Source organism: Ceratosolen solmsi, unplaced genomic scaffold, assembly GCF_000503995.2.
Source record: "Ceratosolen solmsi marchali unplaced genomic scaffold, CerSol_1.0 scaffold35, whole genome shotgun sequence".
In the NCBI taxonomy this organism is placed as follows: domain Eukaryota; kingdom Metazoa; phylum Arthropoda; class Insecta; order Hymenoptera; family Agaonidae; genus Ceratosolen; species Ceratosolen solmsi.
Window position 1 is genome coordinate 4,668,290 of NW_011948423.1, and position 23,745 is coordinate 4,692,034.

At 30.0% G+C, this 23,745-nt stretch overlaps 1 protein-coding gene across 2 annotated transcripts; it reads right to left on the bottom strand.

The window, feature by feature from the left end:
* Positions 1–6,245: 6,245 nt before the first annotated feature.
* Positions 6,246–23,719, bottom strand: LOC105362198 (monocarboxylate transporter 10-like protein kar). Of its 2 annotated transcripts, none has more exons than XM_011499567.1 (10): positions 23,628–23,719; positions 18,600–18,892; positions 18,049–18,185; positions 12,785–12,936; positions 11,881–12,154; positions 11,495–11,633; positions 10,681–10,846; positions 9,749–9,995; positions 9,098–9,256; positions 6,246–6,995 (listed from the first exon to the last, which is right to left on the bottom strand). In XM_011499567.1, exons 2-10 carry the CDS (start codon positions 18,839–18,841, stop codon positions 6,814–6,816), a joined length of 1,698 nt encoding a protein of 565 aa, XP_011497869.1. In that variant the 5' UTR covers positions 18,842–18,892; positions 23,628–23,719; the 3' UTR covers positions 6,246–6,813. The 2 variants fall into 2 exon arrangements, with proteins under 2 accessions (XP_011497869.1, XP_011497868.1); XM_011499566.1 differs by having other exon boundaries at positions 18,600–18,901.
* Positions 23,720–23,745: the final 26 nt, after the last annotated feature.

The following is a 23,745-nucleotide window of genomic DNA, read 5'->3' on the forward strand; positions in this document are numbered from 1 at the left end:
TTATACTGGTTTATGATTGGTGTTAACATTTATCACTGACACAGAATACATCAGTATTTAATTCTAATTTATATATCATTAACGAGATCATAAATAAATAAATTTAAATTGTCTACGAGAGGAAAAAAAGAAAGAGTCAATGTATCGCGTATAATACCTATGCATTATCACGAATAAAAAATGTGTAGCAATTTGGGCGATGAGAGAGCAAATCTTTTTGGCATTGAAAGTACAATATAAGCGCTCGTGCAAAGGGAAAGAAGGACATGTAAAAGGTCGAGTCGTGAGAGTGGGAGGACGATCGAAACTCTTTCATTCCTACATATTATACACACGTTATATTTTGCATGATATTACAATGAAACGACTTCCGCGCCGTTCTATTCGCGGATGAGAAATAAAATGCATCTGTTAAATACATACATATATATATATATATATATATATATATATATATATATACATACGCTACTCGTGGGAAGCTTCGACAAGTGAATGAATTGTAACTCTTCGATTATAATACGTAGCCTTTACTATAAAACTTGCACGAGTTACCAAGTGGTTTTTTACTCTTATTTTTTTATAAAAAATGTGAATGCCAATTTCTTTCAATTGGAAATGCCTTTCTTTTCGATACTGATAAGAAATACCTGATGTATTCTGCATGCACATTTCTCTTTCATGCTATCAGTGGAACTTTTTATTAGTATTTATATTATATTTCTTCTAACGACATTTTAGCAACGATTTCTACATCTACATGCACAATTATTATATTGAAAGATAATAATTTTTTTTTTTTTTTTTTTTTTTTTTTTTTTTTTTATGAAAGATTATAAATATGTCAAATAGAATTTTATAATATTTCTACTTTTTTAAGCAATACATCGATTATAATTTATTTCATAATTTTTTTCTGAATAAAAATATTATATTTAATTTCAAAACAAATTAAAATATTATATAAACGCCTAAAATAAATTCTTAAATTGGCGAATCTAAGTATACGTGTATGATACAAATTTATGAAAATCTGGAATATTCTATTTATTTTTTTTTTCATTTCTATAACATATTTTAAATTATTATTATTATTATAAAAGCCATTTATCGTAGAGAAATCTGTGCTTTTGCTCTACATTACTGTTTTTTTTTTATTTTTTATTTTTTATTCATATTATTTAATTATTATTCATTTTCAATGGAATATTTGAATTAATAAAGCATGTCTTTCTAAAATTGTTTCCATTATTATTGGTATTTAATTAATATTCCAAAAATATAAAAACTCATGTCTTTATTTATAGGAATATAACTTTACTTTTTTTAAATTATATTTATTCAAGAAAATAATATGGTTATAAATTAATTGGTTTTGTTCATAAATTATAATTAAAAACTAAAATAAGAGTTTTCTTAACGATAAAAAAGTCTTGTAGCAATAATTTCAGCATATACTTCCTTTAAAAATTCAAATTAATATAGAACATCTTTTGTCATGAAAAGACAATTTATAATTATATATTATAAGTCAAACAACTAATAATATTGATAAAGAAAATTTTTTAAGGGATTTCCAGAATATATAATATTTTCAAACGTTAGTTTGCCTATTAAATATAAAAGCTTTTATTTTACTCAAATTTCAAACTTACCGTAATCACTGTAATAAACAATTTTTATTTACAATATCTGTTTTTTATCGTTCCTTTGTTTTTTAAATATAATAACATATAATTTTCAATATGCATAATAGAATATATTTCTTTATATAAATAGAAACGCCAATTAGATAAATACCAAATAAAAGATTCTACATTGTATCATTATAATTTAAAATTACCCAACAAAGTATTATAATTATAATTTCATTGCTTTAGATCATGCAAAGAAATGGCAATGACTGGTTGTAAATATGATTGCTAAAAATGTTATTCTCGACACTTCAATCATATATTAAGAAGTTCAATGTTCACAAATGCACGTCCTTATAGTTATGGTACACGTGACACTAATTTGTAATTATTCAATACAGCTTTACTTATGCAGTAAAAGGCTCATTGAATGACGCGTTTGATTCAATCAGAATGGCCGTTCGACCAATGCAAGCATGCAAATACCAAAGTCAAAAATTGTCTATTTACATTTCCAATTGTTTAACCACGAAGATCCGCAAAAGTTCGCAGTACGACTACTAGGGGCAGGGACGGGGAGGGGGGCATTAAATTGAATATGTAACTTAATTTTAACAGAAAATGTTTTTTTCATGTAGTTCTTCTGAGCTTTTGGCATAACTTATTTCACCGAAAATTCAATATGGATACAATAGTTAAAAGTACAATCATATTATACAATCTAGCCTAATCGCGATATTGTAATATAATAGAATTTAATAATTGAAGTAGAAGAAGATACATTACATTGACTTTTTGCATTTATATTGCTAATGATTTTCAACATTAAATTGTTAATTGTTAATTGAATTAATAATTTAATTGTACGTGTGGATAAGGTTTTATGTAAACATTTTAAGAAAACATCTCGGATTAAATTTTTGTCCTTACTTCGTTAAATACATTAATGTAATTAAGATCTTTAGAATATATTTATAAGGAAATTCTTCTAATTATAATCTAATTACATTACGAGTGCAATTATACATGGAACGAAATTATATAATAAAGCAAAACAGTCTAAGAGAATAAAAATATTTCGTAGATTTTTCTTCCTTCACATATGCATATTTGTTTTATATTATTTATTTATTTATCAAATCACCATTTAGGATGATTCATGAATGAGATGTAGTCTTGAATTATCTCTTACAAAGATATTCGCGACTACAATTACGACAAAAGTTTTGACATACATTTACTACATACGATAATAAAAACTCATTAACATAATATAATTTTACTTATATTCATATTTATTATTATTACTACTATTACTATAATTACCACTACTATCACTGTAATTATTATTATTATTATTATTATTATTATTATTATTATTATTATTATTATTATTAGTATTATCATTATCATCATCATCATCATCATCATCATCATCATCATCATCATCATCATCATTATTATTATATACTATTCAAAACGTAAAATTGATCAATAAATAATAAGATTCATTATACATTAGCTAGCAAATTTATTAAATCTTCGTATAAAATTATCCAATACTCGTACATCACTACAATAGTTATTTTATCTTATATAACCAACAGATATGAGTAATAAATAGTGGAAAGAAAAAATTATTTTAAATTTATATATTTATAAATAATAAACTTGTAATGAACGATAATGTTCGTAAAAATATCATTCACAAAAATCGTTTGACAATTTACAGAAGACGAGTGAAGACGAATAACTTGTGTACATTTGATCGTAAATGCTCATATTCAATGAGGTATTTGCGAAACTAACGTAAATAACGTAAACAAAAATAACATTTACGGATAATTATAAAAGAAGAAATTTGTTAATTATAAATGAGGTTAAAAACAAAATGGAAATCAAAAATGATAATCGAATACTGTAAAGAAAAACAAAAAAACAAAAAACAAAAAAAAAGTATAATCGTAATTGTAATATTTTTGCAAAATACAGTTAAAAAATTTCAAATTAATATATTTAATTTAAATATTGTACCCATACACAAGGCGTTGGAATTGAAACAATATTGTTTGGTTGTTTGCTATTGGGTACGCGAAGTCCAAGAAATTTGTACCGTTAGGTGGTACATATTGTTAAAACTAAAAAAGAAAGAAAGAAAGCTATTTCTAATTCACGCGTATAGCAATAATCTCGCACGAAGCATGGCTTGATGGATGTTCATTCATTGTTCATTGTTATTTTAGTGCCCCGCCATACACAATTCTGCGTACTTAAAAGTACATAAATGGAAGTTAGCACGTGTAGCTATAGCAGCGCGTCTCATATCTTAAGCTAAGCGTATGCAATCGACGCGGGCATTTTATGCATTAAAATGAATAAATATGACAGATTATTTATAGATTACGCATAAACAAGAAGCCGGTGAGAGAGGCTGGCAAAGCTTCCGTATTGGCGATAATTTAATTTTACATACGCTAATTGTACGTTGGCTCAATGACAGGGAGAATAAGTGATTTAGAAAGCAATCGCACAAGCCTCATTATACAAAATATCTATTCTAATTAACAGTGGGCTAAGATAACAACAATTGGCCGGAATATAATAAGACGCGCGAAAGTAAAATCGCGTGCAATGTAGGCCCCGAAAGAGCGGATTTTGCCAATAAAATCGCTTGGCCGGCCGACCGATCGAATCGAAAGGTCGACGATTGAGACGAGGCGACGAATAATGTCCGATAGAATGATCCTCCCATCCCGAACGATCCATTAGCTGGAGCATATAGCACGGGCCGCCCTCGCGGCGGAGTATCTGGTCGCGTTTCGTGGGTGGCTTGGGGAGGGGGGTTGAAGAAGGAGTCGGAGGGCAGGGGCGTGGGCGGCGAGGACTCTCTTCCCGAGAGAGTGCGAAACGAACGAGAGACGCGATGAACACGGCGAGATTACAATAGCGCCGCAGCCGTATCGAACGCACCAACTGTCCGGTACGAATCAAAGGACACTTCCTCCTGCTCCTGCACCAACGCACATACACAGAAACTTCGTACATGCACGGCGATCGAGAGTCGCCCACAAAAGCCAGCAATAAATAAGAAAACAAAGCAATGCTACGTATTCACCTCGGTGAGAAGCTCGTTTCGTCTCGGCTCGCGCGCCCCTTTCTTCCCCGCGGAAAAAAGAGCGGCTGAGATTTAGGAAGAAGACTGGTCGAGGGGTCCGCCGGAGCCGCACTACATAATCCAGCGTCCGGGAGGACTGACCGACGACCGTCCGAACACTCGGCCGAGCCCCGGCCCGTCTGAGCATCCAGCTCATCCAGTCCGTCGAGATAACGTCGGCGGCCCTGCGCCCGCACTCCCACCCCCTGCTGACGCTCCACTCCGTGGCGCCCGACGGCCTCTCGCCACCATGGAGAGGGGCGCCGACGCTGCAACCTTACCACTAGGGCGGCGCGACGCTCGCGCGCGCACAGGTGGCGCGCCGACGATGCCACCCGCGAACATTCGAATGTGCTTCGACTTTTCGATCGTCGAGGAAGTCCGAACTCACGACGACGATCTCACGTTTGCAATGGTTTTTCGAACGTTCAAAGTCAATGGATTTTATTGTCCGATTGCTGCTCGCATCTCTCTCCTTCTTTATCCATACCTTTGATTCGATATTTTGATTCTGGTATTGCGAATGTGCCTGCTTAAACCAGAATTTATGAAATTTACGAGCCCTCGATAAACCCTATACTAGCTATCATACTACATGTAGTGGTCAGTGTCGAATGTGTACAAAAAAATTGGGCGCCCAGAGAAAGTACGAGATACTTTTCAATTAAACTACTCATCGCCAACAAAATAAACAATCATTTCGGTCTCGTTTGCCTGCACAATTCCATCTTCTATATATATATATATTGAACTATAATAATAACAATGATAACAATAGCAACAACAATAATAATAATAATAAAATACTTCCATACATCGTGGAAAAATTCAAGTACAAGTCATTATATCGGGTATTTTAAGAAGAAAATAAATCATAGTTTACTTATAATGCCACGTTTACTTAAATATCTGTGATACAGCTCTATGGAACGTTTTATCGTATTTCTATTTACATGTATCTTTAATTAATAATTTTCAAATTATACAATCTTGATATTCTAACTGTAGTTCGATATTGTCTATAATCATCACTTCTTAAACGACGTGTGTATTGTGTGTATTTTGTGTGTGTGTGTGTGTGTGTGTGTGTGCGCGCATCGTGCGTGTGCATGTGCATATGTATGAATATGCATGTGTTTGTGTGTGTGTGTGTATATATATATATATATATATATATATATATATTATTTATTTATTTATTGATGAATTATACAATTTTACGTTGAAATAAAAATACATAATTTTCACAAACTAAAAAATATCATTCGACCTTAAATATTTGTTACATGACATACATATTTTATAGAACATTTGCATTTGAACGTAAGAAACGAGGACATAAATTTTTATAAAAAATATGTTTGACTAATTGACTTGAATATATTGTAAAAAATTTGTTTCAACTATTTTATCTTCTAGATTTCTCTTTAAAAAGTGTTTTAGTGAAGTTTCAACGAGTTACAGACTATTTGTACAAAACTAAATAGTGAAGTTATGTAAGGAACATCGAGTATGATTGTATATTATAATTTCAAATGGTTTTTTTTTTTTTGATAATTAATTTGAATCTGTCCATCCTACTATCAAATTCTTTTTCAAATTCAATACTCGAGTGAAAACTTATTGAATTCGTGCGAATAATTGGCTAAACTGGCAATAAACATCGATAATTTTTTTAATCGGTTTATCATTACGACACGTTACTTATGGTAATCGCATTCGCAAAAACATTCGTTGTAAACGGCAAGGATTATCACCCTTAGCAACAAATCCGATCACCAGCTATCAAACGCGTCTCGCAACTCGCAAACTTTAAACAAAACTAAAATTCGCACACCCATTGATGCATCTCCGCATTGCGTTGACAATGGTTAAAACAAACAAAAACAAAAACAGAAAAAAAAGAGAAACAACAAGAGAAGGTAAGGACAACTCGTGCAGTCACTCGATCATAAGGGGCAAACGACAACGGCAATGTCCACGTGGCACGTATGCGTGATCAAATAGTTCGTTTATCTCGTCCGATCAGATCAGTTCGTCGGAATTACGTGTCCTCGCCGGCACCACCATCGTCCTCCGGTAATTTCTCAGCAATGGCGAGCACTCGTCGCTCCGAACGTAACAATTGCTATAGGGCAAATCCCCGCATGAGCTACGATCGCCGATTGCAGTCAGGTTACTCGGCGCCGCCGGCGCGCAGCAAATCCCTATGAACGAAATATTGCAGCACCACCAATGTTTAACCAATCTCGCGCCTTCATCAATGTTTCTCTTATTAATGGTATGATACCCGGGTGTGCACGCTTGCCTCCCTTGTCCCTGGTCTATTCTTTTTGTGTACGTGTGCTTGTGTATATGCGCGCGCGTGCGTGCGTGCACCATTGTAATGCAAAAGTGCATGCATTTGGACTTGAGTGTTTCGTTGAAAGGAAAATTACAGATTGACATTGGCTACGGAAAACTGCATGCTCTAGCTTCCACCGAAGTTAATGCATTTAATTACTCTAAACTTAATTACTCGACAATTTCCGGCCACTGTTCATTTAACATAAAGCTGCTATTTTCAATGCGTACGTAATTTGTTTTAATGTCAAGTGCTATTATAGAATGTTATATATTTCGAATCTATGAATTCTGCGTGTGCATAATTTTACTTCTCAAAAGAATGTGAAATATTTACCTTTAATGCACAATCTATTGGATCGATCGTAGATCAATAAATGACTCTTATAAAAATGAATGATTGAATTGTGTAACATCGGTAATGGTTGAGTTATGATAGTACATGAAATTTTAGAGTCATGTACTTTTGATTATTAATGATTTTTGTGAATTTTGTATATTAATACAATGGTCCTCCCCCGCCCCTGCATCCCCCCCCCCCACGTGAAACTGATTAAATTAGAATGTTACTTTACTAAAATTCTTCGAATGAATTGAGCTATTGATTAATCTACCATCGATACCAACAAAATTTACAAAATGATGGTCTGTATTGCACATCTTGAACTTATGTTTGTAATTTTCCTTTTATCACAAAAACAAATGCTGATGTCTGATGGTGATAGGTGATATTGAATTTTTTTTTTCTTCTGATTTTAGCTCACAATAATACCGATGGTGTAATGCTTGGGTTTCGCAAAACAAATAGTCCATAATCTTTATTCTATATGTTATCACGTGAAACTAAAGAAACAGACGATGCTTTCAATCCCTTAATTAATTGTTTTTAATTTCAACATTATTAATAATATTTTCCAAAAATAGAAAATTCGGTCGTTAAGGGAATAAACGAGAGCTTAAATAATACTTAATTCTAAAATAATTATAATCTAACGTTATTAAATATAAATAGATTAAAACATTTTATTTCATTAACAAAAATTGTTTTAATTTTAAAAGTAATAAAAGAGAAAGATGGCCATAAAAGAACCATTTTATAAAGAACTTTAGAAAAATGCTTTATAAACTATCTTACTAACTATGAACAAACTTACAGAATAAAATTTTTCCTCTTTTTCGTGCACGCTTAAAACTTAATTAATTGTACTTTACATGTATCATATATTGTTTTATATAGATTTGCTCTTCTATGAAAATATTTTGAATTATACTTCGGAAATTGTGAAGTAAATTGTAACACTCGATAGACCTAATCCATATATTGCACTTATCAATGAGGATAATTCACTTGTCCAGGTACAATTGGTTCCCGAAAAAAAAGCAATAATTTAATTTGTACACGTGATAAAAAATATATCCTACGTATAATTGATTTCATTAAAAATGCTTATAATAGTCTAAACTTTTTAAAATTTCAAACATCAAATTATAATAAAACTTGACATATTAAATATACTTCTAAATATAAATATGATTGTGTTTCGTACTGTAATTACTGTAATTATTGACTTATGATCTTTCATCTGAAAAGTATGTTCAAACGTAGTATCCATTTAACAGTTGGAAAAACTAGAATGAGAAGAGCATTACATTGCATATGTACATTACATACAATGCAACTGCAATATTTGCATCGACTTCTCATTATTCTCGTGTTGTTTTTATAAACCTCTAATTTTAGCAGATTTTTATTCTTTTTTTTTTTTTTTTTTTTTTTTTTTTTTTTTGTCTGAGATATTCGCATATGAAAACATAATAAATGCTCTTAATATATACTTTGATACGGTGAAATCGAGATGAAAACTCTTGACTTGCCGTCTGGAAAAGACTCTTATTCTCTTTTTTCGCTTTTTCGTTTTCACGAAATTCTTTCTTTATTTTTTGTTTTCGCTTGCTTGCTACTAACCATTCTGTCGCTTGGAATCGGTTAAGGATTCTTCGGCCATGCCTAGTTCATCATCGCATCTGCCAACCGGCTCGTCCTTTATACGATACACGAAGAACATCGCCAAGGCACCGACTATTGGTGGTATACCAGCGAGCAGGAACGGCAGGTGATACGATCCTTGAATAGAATTATCTCATGAAAAAGGTATTCGTCCATCGATCATTGGAAACATAATCATTATATTGATATACTCGTATGTAAATGTTACGAGTAATTTACGCGCGTATGAAATGAAATAAAAAAAAAAAAAAAAAAAAAAAATCCAAACAACACTCGATGTAATTTTGTTAATTTTTAAATAGAAGTGCTCAGATTAGCCGATGTCGACGAATTAAAATTGTTAAAAGTCACTACCGATTACCCGATAGAATAAAAATTCTATTGCTTATCTATATGTATTATCTGTTTATATAGTTATTTATATTATGAAAAAAAAAAAAAATAAAAGAAAAAAAAAGTGTAAATTTGCTATGAAAATGTTATCATTATAATCGATTAAATTCATGACCGGCTTATGAATGGTTGGCATGAAGCTAATGGAGACAGAAAATACATAAATTGTGATCGAATAAGTTTTAAAGTATAGAGAAAAGCAACGTAAATCATTACCTATATGATCGTAAATGAGACCAGCAATCGGCGGGCCAGCAGTCAAAGGTATCGAACACAATCCAAGTAAAAATCCAATTGCCTGGGCAGCGTCTTTTTGACCGCAAATATCAAAGGCGATAGGCCCAAGAAGTGAAATGAAACATCCGTCGAAGAGGCCCATACACAGTGAAATAACAAGTAGTACCGAAAACGATTTTGTTGAGGAAAGCAACATTGTCAAGATGCCTATACTTATGAATGAAATCTAAACATAAATAATAGTTACCAAATTTTAATGATTTATGTTGAGTAAATATTACATTGCAATCATAAAAGAAATCATCGATTCTACGAGCAAACGAGTTAATTGATATATAGTATAAATTGATGAAGGTTCTGGACTACAATATTAATCAACAATGTTTAAAAGATCGTTACAATGGGCAGAATCCCATAATTAGCAAATAGTACTAGCATGTCTTAATCAATTAAGACATTATCCAAACAAGTTTATTTAACAATATTATAAGCTTATAAATAGAGATCTTTATTAATATTAGCAGATAATAAAACAAAAGGATGAATATCCTTTACATAATTACATATTATTATCCATCATTAGTAAAAGTGGCTATAAAATTTTATATTTCATTTACAAATCTATTTTTATATTATTATGCATTATTCTAAGTATGCTAATCAATTTTTCGACAATATGCAATAAAAATGCAATTACGTTTTGTAAAAGTCATCGAATAAATTTAATTACAATATAACATTAATAATTGACTCGCGATAATGACGTCACATTAATACAGATTAACAATCTTACAACGTATAAATTTGTTCCTTTATAATTCTTACAAATTATTTTTACAAACTGTTAAATTTCAAATAAATCTTAAGCCGTTAGATTGCAAAACGATTATGTATATTATCTGTGTGCTTACCTGTTGAAGAAGAATTCTATTTACTTTCGGTAAATCAGCAATATATCCGAATATAAGGCGCCCAATACCAGAAGTAATACCAATACACATTACAGGCAATTTTTTATCGACACCTTGGAAAGATGTCTCAACAAATTTTCCTATATGTACGTAAGGTACGAAATATCTAATGGTGAGGGGGAAAAAAAAAAGAAGAAAAGAAGCGTTAATATTAGCGGGAAGAAAAAACTAAGACAAAGAATACGTATGATATTCTAGTAAGATCATGATACTATTTATATCGATAAAAATTACAGATACGTATGTGTTGGAAAATTATATACGAAGGTAAAATTATAGAAAGGTGACTGATTTATTATTTAATGAATATTCACCCTTATAAATACATTATATAAATATACATAAAATTAAAAATAAAATTAATTTTAATTATTTGTTAACACATTGAAAATTTTGATGTCGTTAAGATAAAAATTAGACGATCGTGCGAAATTTTACTGGAAATTCAATAGATGACTGTTTTAAAATTTATTTTTTTTTATAAGTCATTGTGAAAATATTATAATACCATAACATTGCGATTCTTATGTACTAACGGTAAATTATTATCATAAATATTAAAAAAAAAAAAAAAAAAAACACATACCATTTTCTTCAGATTTTATAAATGCTGTTAAATTTCACATTGTACATTGATAAATTCGTATAACTAAATTAAACTAATATAACTAAATCGACATTGCTAATAAGTACTTTTATCTTGTATTTCTCGCAATTATTACTTAGTCTTTGAAATAACTAAACGATAACTTACCCAAAAAGTGCAATAGGAATTGCTCCAGCCCAAACTACATACTTCTTTTTCTTCCAAATCGATACTTTTATGGCCTCTTTAAGCATTCTCAAGAAAGTTTTTTTGCGCAATTTTATTTGCTCATCATACGGAGGGTAAACTAAATCAAAGATTTATAATATGTAAGCGAGATGGGGTTGAAAAAGGGAAAATCGAGTCTTAAAAAAAAATTAAATTGCGAGTATGTTCGATCTATAGTGACTAAACGGACGTAATAATTGGAGAGAAGAAGGATCTTAATATTGTTTTATAAAAATGTACCATAAATACGTAAGCAACTAAACGGGAGAAGGGAACGAATACGGGGTTTAAAGTCATGAAAAATGGAAAATCGTAAGGGAACTCACGTGGAACCGGCTTGAAGAGTATGGCGCAAAGCATTACGATAGTGGTAAGTACAGCGAGACTCTTGAAGGTGCCCTCAAGGCCAAATTTGTCAAGCATAAGCTCCATGGCGTAAGGCAGCAGTATCGTAAAGACGGAGCTGCCCATCGTCACAATACCATTCACCAGGCCCAGATGACGCTTGAAATAGTGTCCTAGTATCACTAAACTCGGAGTGTACGCGAGGCTCGCTCCAAGTCCGTACATTACACCGTACGTTAAACATAAATACTCCACCTATCGACAAGCACGTATTACCCATATACTAATCACAGAGCTTATGGTATTTACATTCGCCTTCTGTCTTTTACATAGCTTTCACTTAACAACATTCTATCATTGGGGTAGGATTCATTCGTTTGCCATTGAAAGTCACTTACATTTTTCTTAAACTAATATAGTTGCAACAAAAAAAAATGTTATTTTAATTACTTATGTTTTATATTAATTTAAAGCTTAATGTCAACAGTGCTTATGTATCACGTAAACAATTGTAAATCTTTTTTTTTTTTTTTTTTTGTTTTTTTTATTAATGAAGAACTTTCGATTTACATTGCATTAATGTATGATAGTCTATACGAACGTTTATGTTCTGATAAATTTCTTGTAAACAATTTTAGACGGAGAGGTGCGCCAGTGCTAATAATTAAATAATAATTAAAATCTTGAATTTTACTAGATTTCCATTGATTATGAAATAGATTTATATCTCTATATTTTCCCTCTAATATAATTCATTATTATTAATTAAACAATCAAATGAGTTTTTTTTCAAAATTGAAAGATTTAAAATATCTTATACAACTATGTAAGAATAATTGGCGGAAAAAAATTAGTATTAAATTAGCAATAAAAAGCAATATGTACCTGATTTACTAGTAAAGATGATAAATACATGCCACCAACTGCTAGGGCACCGCCTAAAAATGTTGTTAGTTGAATACCAATTTTATCCGTCAGGATGCCAGCAACCGGGGATAAGAAAAACGTAGTACCAATCGTTAACGAACCCACAAGCGCTAAAAATAAAACATTTTCCTTATGTATTAAAATTCCTTTAACACATTAGTTTCATACAATAATTTCACATAATACCGATAATATATATATATATATATATATATATATATATATATATACATAAAATTTCATTAGTTATGATTGCCGATTTAGAATTTATATTTTTATAAGAATATTGTAAATGGATATTCAATTTTTCCTAATTGAACGATAATTTTGAAAAAGAATTTAATTTTAATATTAATTATATTTAGTACTTATTATATTATCAAAACGAGGTTTCTTCAATCTAATCGAAACATACATATGCAACGAATCATTGTGCTTGCATGTATGTATGTGTATAATAAAAACTCACTTGTAGTTTATTTTATTTTATTCTATTTTCAATGAAATGTAGTCCATATTAAACATTTTTATGTATTTCTTTTTAGTTGGCGATATGGAAGTATCATCAACTACACTTGGATTACAAGTCCATAATATTAATCATATGTATATAATTATATATTATAATCATTTTGATCTCATGGATACTATCAATTATCTTTTATTTTTATATTGATGTGGAATTTTATAGTTTGCAAAAGAAATTTTTAGAATGTATTTAAATAATCGTAAGCATGCATCAATCAATTCCTTATAATGATTTCATTTTATTAATAGAAAAAGTTTTAACGTGGATTTTATACGGTACCTCCTGTTCCTTACTTTATGTATAAAATACTTGGGTATAAATATTCAAATAGCATACTTATATGAAAATTAATTGAGCATGAAAATTTATAATTGTACTTTCAAATACACTGTATAGGAAAAAATTGTAAATTCTCAGTGGTTTTGCTAATAAATTTTCAATACTTATTTCTTAGAAAGTCTTCTATAATCTTTTAATTAACATATAAGGCCTAATTAAATATTTGAATTTATCTATACAAAAACAATCAACGTTTTCTGCTAAATAAAACAGTTTTAATTATTAATAATTAGATATTACTTTAAATTTTTTAAATAAAACAGATTTAAATTATTACTCAATGTAAAGTATAATTGAATATAATTTATCCATCTTATGTTGTTATTATTATTATTCAGTAGTTCAGTCATAATTTGATAATACACTGTAGATAACTTTTCTATTTATTTTTTTTAATTGTCGATAATAAACCATTGAGAAAATAGAAAGCACAATTCTAAATATCTTTGTAATAAAATTTAATTAAATTTAAAATACATATGAAGCATACCGTAAAATGAAAGTCCATAGATTAAGTTAAAAATGTTAATATTTTAAAATGTTTGATTTTTCATTACTACAAAAGTACTGAATATTATTTGTTTATTTATAATATTCGCTAATATGTGAAATATAAAATTCGTATAAATCTTAAAATTATAATTGCGACTTATAATTGCGATTAACTCTAAACAAATAAAATTTAAATACATCCATAAATATCTAATGTCATTGTTTAATATCAAATATATATATATATATATATATATATATATATATATGCGTGTACGTATATTCAATTATACATGCTATAATGTAATAAACAGCATTAATATGTCAGATCATTGTTGTTATTCCAAAAAATAAAATAGTAACTTAAATTATTCGTAGATTTTTCTGACAGATTATCTAATATAATTTTGATTATGATGCTTTATTTTCAATTTTTTTTTTCTCTTGCTTTACTTTCAATTTTAGGAAACTATTGTATAAAAATATATAAAAACTAGATAAATTACAATGTTTATATTGAAGTATTAAAAACTTTACTTAAGTAAATATTAACGAAAGTGCATTTGTTCTATTTTATTGAACGAGAAACGATGAAATTTTTGCAATATTTGCAATATTTGCAAACGAGAAAAATAAATCAATTTAATTCAGTGACCAGACGCTTATTTCCGTATTCGAGGCTACGATCACATCTACAAGATAATACGCAGCACTGCTTACTAATTACATAATTATATATCATAAAGATTACATAGTCACGAATGCAGTTAGTAATAATTGATCTGTTAGACATAGACACCCTGTTTGTAAAAATTTTTAAATATCTATCTTCTCTGTCACCCTGATTGAAAACATTATTGATTTTAAATTGACCAATCGTCAGCTAATACACGAATAAACATGTAACGAGGGAGTGTTTAAAAACAGTATTATTCAATTACACTTATTCATATATGCCATCATTACAGTGATTGACATATAGAGAAATAAACATATGTTATTATTTAGGATTTATTGTTTTATTAGCTAAATTTTAACAAACAAGATTGTACTTGCCGTTTGATGAAAATACTCAAGTTTTTACATACTTAAAATTGCTTCTTTAATTATGTAAGTTTTAATAATGTGTATGTTGTACACGATATAATGTTTATAGTTACAACATATAACGTTTATGTTTTTACGGCAATTATGGTAGATGACCATCAAATTTGTCAGACACAGCATCTATTAAAATTTTGCATAATTTACACATAATTTTGTTTTATTTAGACATTTTTTGTTTCTATATTGTATTATGTTTAAAGACTACATTAAAGTAACATGACAATTACTTTTTGAAATTTTCATAATTTAAAAATGTATTAAATATCATCTGTGATATGTGATATGTCAATTTTTCTATTATAATTATTACTGACGTGTAAATTTACATACTAAGTAATTTTCAGTTCATGGTCTTTTTTAATTTTATAGCCATGAGAAATTTGTTAACATTCATTATACAGATTCTGCATTCGTAAAAATACAAAATAGCACGTGAGCTCCCTTATATGTTATTATAAATAAAGATTTTTTTAAAGCAAAGACGTTGATATATGTAAGCTTATGAAATTGTTAATATTAAATCATCCAATAACTCACTGGGCTGCAATCACTAATTATAATTGTGAATAAATATTTCAAAAGATTCAACGAAAATTGCAATGTTGCAACAAAATGATGTCTCATCTTCCGTTAACCATGCAAGCGAATGAAAGTAAAATTGCTTTGATATTCGCGCATTGTAAAGAGCGTTTCTGCTGAAAATAACCAAAGCCTCGAAAAATGAATAATGTTTTCAAACATCTTGTGAATAGATAAATATTTATTACGGCTACATTTTCACGTAAACAATGTTTATAAATAGTATAGAAAAGCACAGAAATGACGAAAACGACGAGTTATAACAATAATAAGTAGTGTATCGATAAGGAATGAACTCATTGCTATTGCTACCACTATCTTTAAGCCAAGATCATTCATCCATCGTAAAATTTGATTAGCCATGCCAGCGTGCGCTCGATAATATACTCAGAAGGCTGTATCAGTGCGCAAATATTCTAGTCATCGCGCCGCTTATCTTTGACTCAATGCCGCAGACTCCACTGAATTACAGGCGATAGCCCTTCGTCCGAATTATTATGCCCGAACTCCGAGCCAATGGACTCGTACGCTCCTTAACGTCCGTATTCCATCTCGTAATGTAATCTCGTAATATAATGTTATACATTATACGCGCGCTTAAGTTTCACATTCGTCTCGTGCGCACTCGATAATGCCATCATCGTCGCATGACATTAGGGCGACCCTGAATATTTATGGCCGACTAGATATGCTCCCATTGACTTTTACAGTTATTTCCTTTCCCCGATTACTTGACGCGTGAGGCTGTGCGTCGCGAGGGTAGGTATCCTCTTAGGCTTCGGCTCTTAGACTCGAGGTGAGATGGAACAGAGGCAATTAGTAGGCAGTGCGATTAGCTGGAGCCTCGAGCGCAATGTGTATTATGAGAAAATGGCCTCGTTCGCGAATGGTGGTGAAATTTCAGCAGAGGCGAATAAAAGAAAACAGCCCAAGTACGAAAAATATTTGCTCGTCGTATCTTAATTGTTTAATTATTATGTTTATGAAATATTTTGCACTTTATATTGCGCATAGCATAATCATTGTTGACGTATATTACATGAAGTTTTGGAGTTCATGGATGTTGGGAATCTTTGCATTTTCTTATCAATGGATAATAAAAATATTTATTTGCATATGACGAGTGTTTACAATCTTATTAATTTTTTGCAAATGTTAATGACATTATCGTTCGTTAAACTATGTGTTTTGTTGGGCGGTTGTAAAGGGAGTTTTTTTTTCGTGAAAAATATAAATGACGAATATTTTTGCACAAGAGATGAATCCCAATGAGCAATGAAGCAGTAAACACCGACAGAGACGAAAAAAAAAAAAAAAAAAAACCACGTATGAAACGTTTTATGGCTTCAATTATAAATTCAATTTAAAAAACAAAGGAATGCTCGGACAGATAGCAGACCATGAAGAATGCTTAATGAGCCAAACTCTTTAATGATCATTTAATTAAGCCGTCCGACGAGAGATGAAAATTATTTTAAAATACTCTGTGTACTGGTACTTGTCCTAAATTGCAGTTTATTGTTCGTAAATCCTGTTTTAATTGCAAAACTCAATTAAATACTTTGACAGTTGAATTGCGCGTATATTTTTCCTTTATTGACGGACACTAATATCCATTGCCTTGTCACACAATATATTTCTAATGCATAATATAATTCTAGTTCCATTTTCTTGGTAAATATAAGATTTTGTCTTGGCTTCATTTAATAATTATTACGCTTCTTTGTGCAGCCTGTGATATCATTCAAATTATATTTTTGACTTTCATTCAAATAATGTACAATCATCTCGATAAGCTTCGTTACAAAATCTTCATTCTGCATTTCTTGAGAATGTAGCTATTGTACGCCTAGGAAACTCAACGGCGCCCTATCACTTAAGAAATTCAACTTTACGGCATAGTTACAAAATTCTCAGGGAATTTAAAATCCAAGCATATCAATAATGTAAATATATGATAAAATATATCTATATTAAATGTAATTTTCAATAACAAGAATTAATTTGACGAGGTTTTTTACTGATTTTAATTACGAATTAGTAATTAATTGAAAAACTGCAATTAGTTGAGCAAATTGAAAAAATTTATCAGAAAGTGAAATGATGATAAAAAGAATCGGTTTTACAAGTATCGTAATGTGTTTAATAAAGTATAATTAAGCTTGAAAAATCTTACCGGCTTTAGATGATACTTCGGTCTCACCACTCTCCTTCAGTCTTTTCTGCAACTCCAAGTAAATAAGTGAATACGTGTTTATGATGCTGAATAACACGCCATTAATCAGAAAACTCCCAACCATAATGGACCATGCTCTAAATTGATAGAACAACAAGGTAAAATAATAATCACGATTAACTCTATGTCCATATTGTTCGATTATGCTGCTCGATAGTCTTTCAAATATTCCATTGATAGTTTTACATTATTTACAATCGAGCATGATATATTAATCAAATATTCATATATGTATACGAAGATGGTGAGATTGAGCATGGGAAAGGGGTAAAGTGGCAAAGTGACAATGGGGTAAAGGGGAAAGGGGAAAGGGTATTGGGAATGAAAACGGGAATGGAAACGGGTGCGAGAGCTAGGTAAATAGAAAAGGGAAGTAATAAATTTGCAGCTTAAGAGCTTTAAATACGTGCCAGTTTCATCGCTACGAAACTTAACGAAACTGTCCCAAAAACCAATTTCTCCTCTACGGGGCGGGCAACATGTGTACGAACCTCAAACCGCCATCCGGGGGCTCGACGCTCAAACGCCTAGTAGCATCGGCCTCCGCGGCCTTCGTCGAGCTATCGACCGACATAGACATCGTCCGTCCGTTCTCCAAAAGTGTGTGCGAGCTTCGGGTAAAGGGCTTTTTGTCGCCGTTCTCCGGTTCGTTGAGCGGCACGTGATCGCGTGCCGAGCCATTGCCCTGATGCAAGCCCGGATGCTCGCCATCCGCAACGTTCGCCGTCGACATGTCAGGAGTCGCCGAAGCTCCGCACTGGGCGAGAGATCAACTCGGTCGAACCTGCAATTACTATTGTGCACCTGCTTAATTCATGTCTGAGGGGAGGCGTGACTTGAACTGACAACAATTTTACATTAAATCGCGCGCTATTGGAATTTTTTCATAACGTTTGTAGTATTTCGGTGAAAAATTGATGCTAAACGTGACGATTACTATTAACGGAGAATGGGAATGTGCTTTGTTATTTACTGGAAAACTAGAATTTGGAAAATTATGGATAGTGAGTGATATACGATAATGTTTAAATAGAAAATGATCCAAAAACAGTCTTATACTTCTTATTTCATATCTACTCTCGCCACCATATACCGTGCAAATTCATCGATAATTCATGGTTCTATTTAACTTTCACATTAATTAGATAATATATTCTCTAACATAAATATTTATAGAGTTTTTAAGGGTACGCTATCGTATATCTATCTAATTGTTAAGTCTAAGACTACTTAGTGGAATACTTAGTCGAGTGATCTACAATATTTTTATATAACTGAGATCACAACATTTTAAATCAAACAGAACAAGATAACGCATAACATATTTTTAATTAAAGTTTTCAAAATACCAAATAGAATAAATATTTAGAATATTTATTCTATTTATTATTACGATTAGCCATCATTAATTATACTTAAGATAAGATAATACTGGAGAAACGAAGCTACTCTAGCACATAATGAGTAAAGCGTTTTGTTTATCAATTAATTAATATTAAAACGTAATTTTTAAATCTTAGACGTTTCGATATATATATATATATATATATATATATATATATTCAAAATTGCGCAAAAAATTCATTATTGTAAGTAGCACATGCATAAATAGCTATTTTAATTAGTAATAATCTCAACTTTTTTATGTGACATAATACAGAGTTTCCGTTAACTTTTATTATTTATAATTAATATATTTTTCTAGATAATTATTCGCGAAAATTATAATTTAATAAAAAAATTTACTATCTATGAAACGAAATCGAAATAATTATTAAGTGATTGTAAATATTTCATGATATTATTGAAATGCTTTCGTTATAAACGATTAATATAAAGAATGCTTTTACATCATAAGTAACAATTATCGGCACTTAAAATTTATCTGACTTAACTTAGATTAGTTTTCTTATGCAGTTAAGTAACTTAACTATATATATATATTTACATGTGTACACGAGATACGTATAGTCCAAAATAAAAAAAAAAAAAAAAAGACTTACGTAAGCCTAAATTACACACAGATGAATTAAGAATAGCAAAACCACGTAAATATGATTATGAAACTGTATATCGAACTGCATACCGAATACAATATCATAACGTCTTCTTCGACTGGTAATTTTTAATGATAAATTTGCAACAAAGCGGTGTATTTAAAGTAAAAAGTTTTCTTAAAAGTTTTCTTAAAAGTCATGCATTCTAGATTGCATTAATATCATTTTCTTCTATATCCTAATTACGAAACATTATTACCAAATAAAGAAAACAATTTGCTTGATATTAAGAATTTGAATTTATTATTGTAAAAAATCCTGTAAATATATTACTCTAACTTTCACATGTAAACAGAACGAAAAAAAATAAATAAATAAAAAAAAATAAACATTTGCTCTTAGTATTATTTTATAATTTCGACAATCCTATTATAAAGATAATTGAATAAATAAATATGCTTTTATGAATGATCGTCATTTACGTATGTCTATATTTATAAAAAAACATTTAAGTATATTTAATTAGTCGTACTCGTTACTTTACATAGACATTTCATTAAACGAATGTTTAAATATATCATCAATTTATAAATAAAAATATTTATTAAAACTTCGTCATGCATTTAATGTAAAATAACCTTATGACTACAAATTCGGATTTCCTAGGAGAAAATAAATTTTTTTCTATTATTATTTTGTGAATATAAAATTTGAGCTTAAACATGTAATATTAGAATTTTGACCTGATTATGGCACAGCGATAAGACGCCCCAATACTCTCTTTGTTGATTTTATCTTCGAATGTTTCTTAAAAAGATAAGTCTAACAATGAACAATGAATCCTATGAATTAATTAAAATTTTTCTAAGTCAGAAATGTATAAATATTACACTGTAACTTATAATATTGCTACATACATTAACATTAAAAACATTAAAAGATAATAAAACACTAATCAAAGTCCAATTCATTAATTAATGAGGGACTAAAGACTTAAGATACTTAACCTCTTAATCGAAATTTTTCCGAAACAAGATTATAATAATAATTTTATATAAAGATGCATTAGTGTTAATATAAATTTTTAATTAAGTTATTTATACTTTCAATTATTGTGATTTTATTTGAAATATACACTAGGCATCAACTTAGGAGAAGAAATAAATTAAAAATGCTTATTGCTTTCCTTTATATAAAAATGTAAATAATATCAATGTCAATAAAACAAAATAATAACAAGAACATAAAAATGTTCAAAGTCACTCTTATTAAAAGCTAAAACTTGACTGAATAACGAGAACTTAAGAGTTTTAAACTGTCAGTTACATAATAAATCACATACAATAACATATGAATAAAATACAGTGTTTAAATAAATAAATAGTATTTTAGTTGTTAAGCTATATATTGTTAAGCTATCAAATTCCTTTAGCGATATAATTATATTTTTATAGCATTTGATTTGAATTTTTATAGACTAATTTGAGTTGCATCTTTTTAATTTATTCAGCGCACGTATATACAAAATACAAATATAAAAATCTGATATATGCGCGTAATCATTCACTCGCTCTAATTAAGATATTTGGTAATATAATAATGAAGTGATACTGTTTAAAGAATAGATCATGTTCGCAAATTAACGATTGAGAAAAGTTATGTATGAAAAAAAGTGAATGCACTGTTAAAAATTAATTCTTTATGTATAAAATTTTGAAAAATCTATAACTGGCCGGCTTACATTGTTTACAATTTGAAACGTTTAGTTTAGCTCAATTTAAGCATACAACAGCTATTTATATTATTAATTTGATAATAGCACGTCACCGATAATACATGATAAATAATAACTGAATAAACTATATATACCTACATTTATCATAATTTTTAAAATTCAATAAATCAATTTAGTCAATGATTTGATAACTCAAATTAAATATTTTTGTACGAAAACTTGAAAACAATATTAGGAGGAGTAAATAATATTTATGCTTTATAAAGAGAATTTAATATTATTGTATAAAATAAAACAATTAAATCGTTTTAATATTATGAATTTACGTTTGTTTCAGATTACACATTTAATTTGCCAATTTACAACAATTTGAAAGAATATTGAAAGTCTAGTACTGATAAAACTATATTTAAACAATATATAAACTATAAAACTATAAATTTGTACAATTTATAATAAAAATTTGCAATGAGTAAATACTTTTATTACCTGGCATAATGTAGATATAGATGTATGATTTAAATAAAAAATTACTGAAAAAAGAAACAATGTTTTGCTACTTCGAGTAACAGAACAAAGTATCGAACATATATTAAAAAATAAATTGACTAAATTAAACTAAACTAAATTATAGTTCTAAATAATAAAAAATATAAATTTGCTGATACCTCAATATTGTAACTTGGAACTATTAATAATGAAAAACACGATTGATTCGGATTTCTTAATATACGGATGCTTTACGAAATTCAATCATAATTTGTTTCGTTAATTCAAGGATACAAAGTTAGCACGCTTAGTAGGCACTTTGTTAACTAAAAATTTGTCAAAACGAACTTGATTCTTACTCTATCGTAAGAATGAATTGATTCGACGTTTCTTATGAATCTCTTATAAAAAAAAAATATATATATATATATAAAAAAAAAAATAATATGTAAAATGATGTTTTAGAGATAATGCATGTCTGTGCATTGAAGAACTTTAAATGTTGTGTGTTACATGAATGAAGCTATGAAATTTTGTTTTTTGTACGTTTTTCAATAATCATATTTAATGATTTTACTGAATATTTGATAAATGTTTAATCATCTATATGCATATGCACAAGTGCTGGGTAAAACAAAAAATGTAACAACGTGTATTGAATTATAAGTACACGCCGCACTTTTAATATAACTGGTCCAGGGAATGAGAAGGCTCGATTATCTCGTTAAATTGCTATAGGTTACTATTTTTAGACAATAAACGTTTTGCGGCAAATGCCAATAAAATCAGCCGTTTTTTCATTCGCGCCTTTTCACGATTTCTATTCTAATAACATAGAATTATAAAAATAATTCCCTCGTATATTACAATTATGTTGCACTTTAAACAGTCGCATTCACATTAAGTGTTGCGCATGGCTTTGAAATATACGATTCAATTCGATCGACCAAGAGATCGAAATATCTTGCGCGCCCTAGCAAACGAGAAGTCACCGCTATGCTATCCCCCTTAAAACTGCCGATCGTAATAAACTTTGGCTTTCGTCGCAAGAGCACAAGCATGATTTCCAGGCAAGCTTCATGATTTATGAAGAAAAGTGGCCCGAGGCAGAAGCGAGGCCGGGAAGTCGCGCACTGGAAAACGGGCGCGCACCAGAGTATCTCGCGACGCCTGGAGCCAGCCAACCTAAGTCCAAAAGCCATGGCGTACGAAAATAGTTGGCGAGCCTCGACACCCGCGTTATGGACGAAAGAGACAAGAAGAAAGACATGCGCCGAGCCACGTGGTACGGCGCCTACCTCGTATCTCCGGCGTCGCGGCGACGACCCGCGATGAGATCCAAACGACGACCTTCGAGATCCAAACGACGTGCCGCAGCCGGCTAATCGGCCTCTACTGGCTTGCACTCCCGATCTA

Excerpts from the sequence above, each read along its gene's own strand:
- LOC105362198 (XM_011499567.1), bottom strand. The coding sequence starts at position 18,841 with ATGTCGACGGCGAACGTTGCGGATGGCGAGCATCCGGGCTTGCATCAG. Across the intron at positions 12,155-12,784 it reads CATCTTTACTAGTAAATCAG|GTGGAGTATTTATGTTTAAC; the intron begins GTACATATTGCT and ends GCTTGTCGATAG. Across the intron at positions 10,847-11,494 it reads ATTCCTATTGCACTTTTTGG|ATATTTCGTACCTTACGTAC; the intron begins GTAAGTTATCGT and ends CCTCACCATTAG.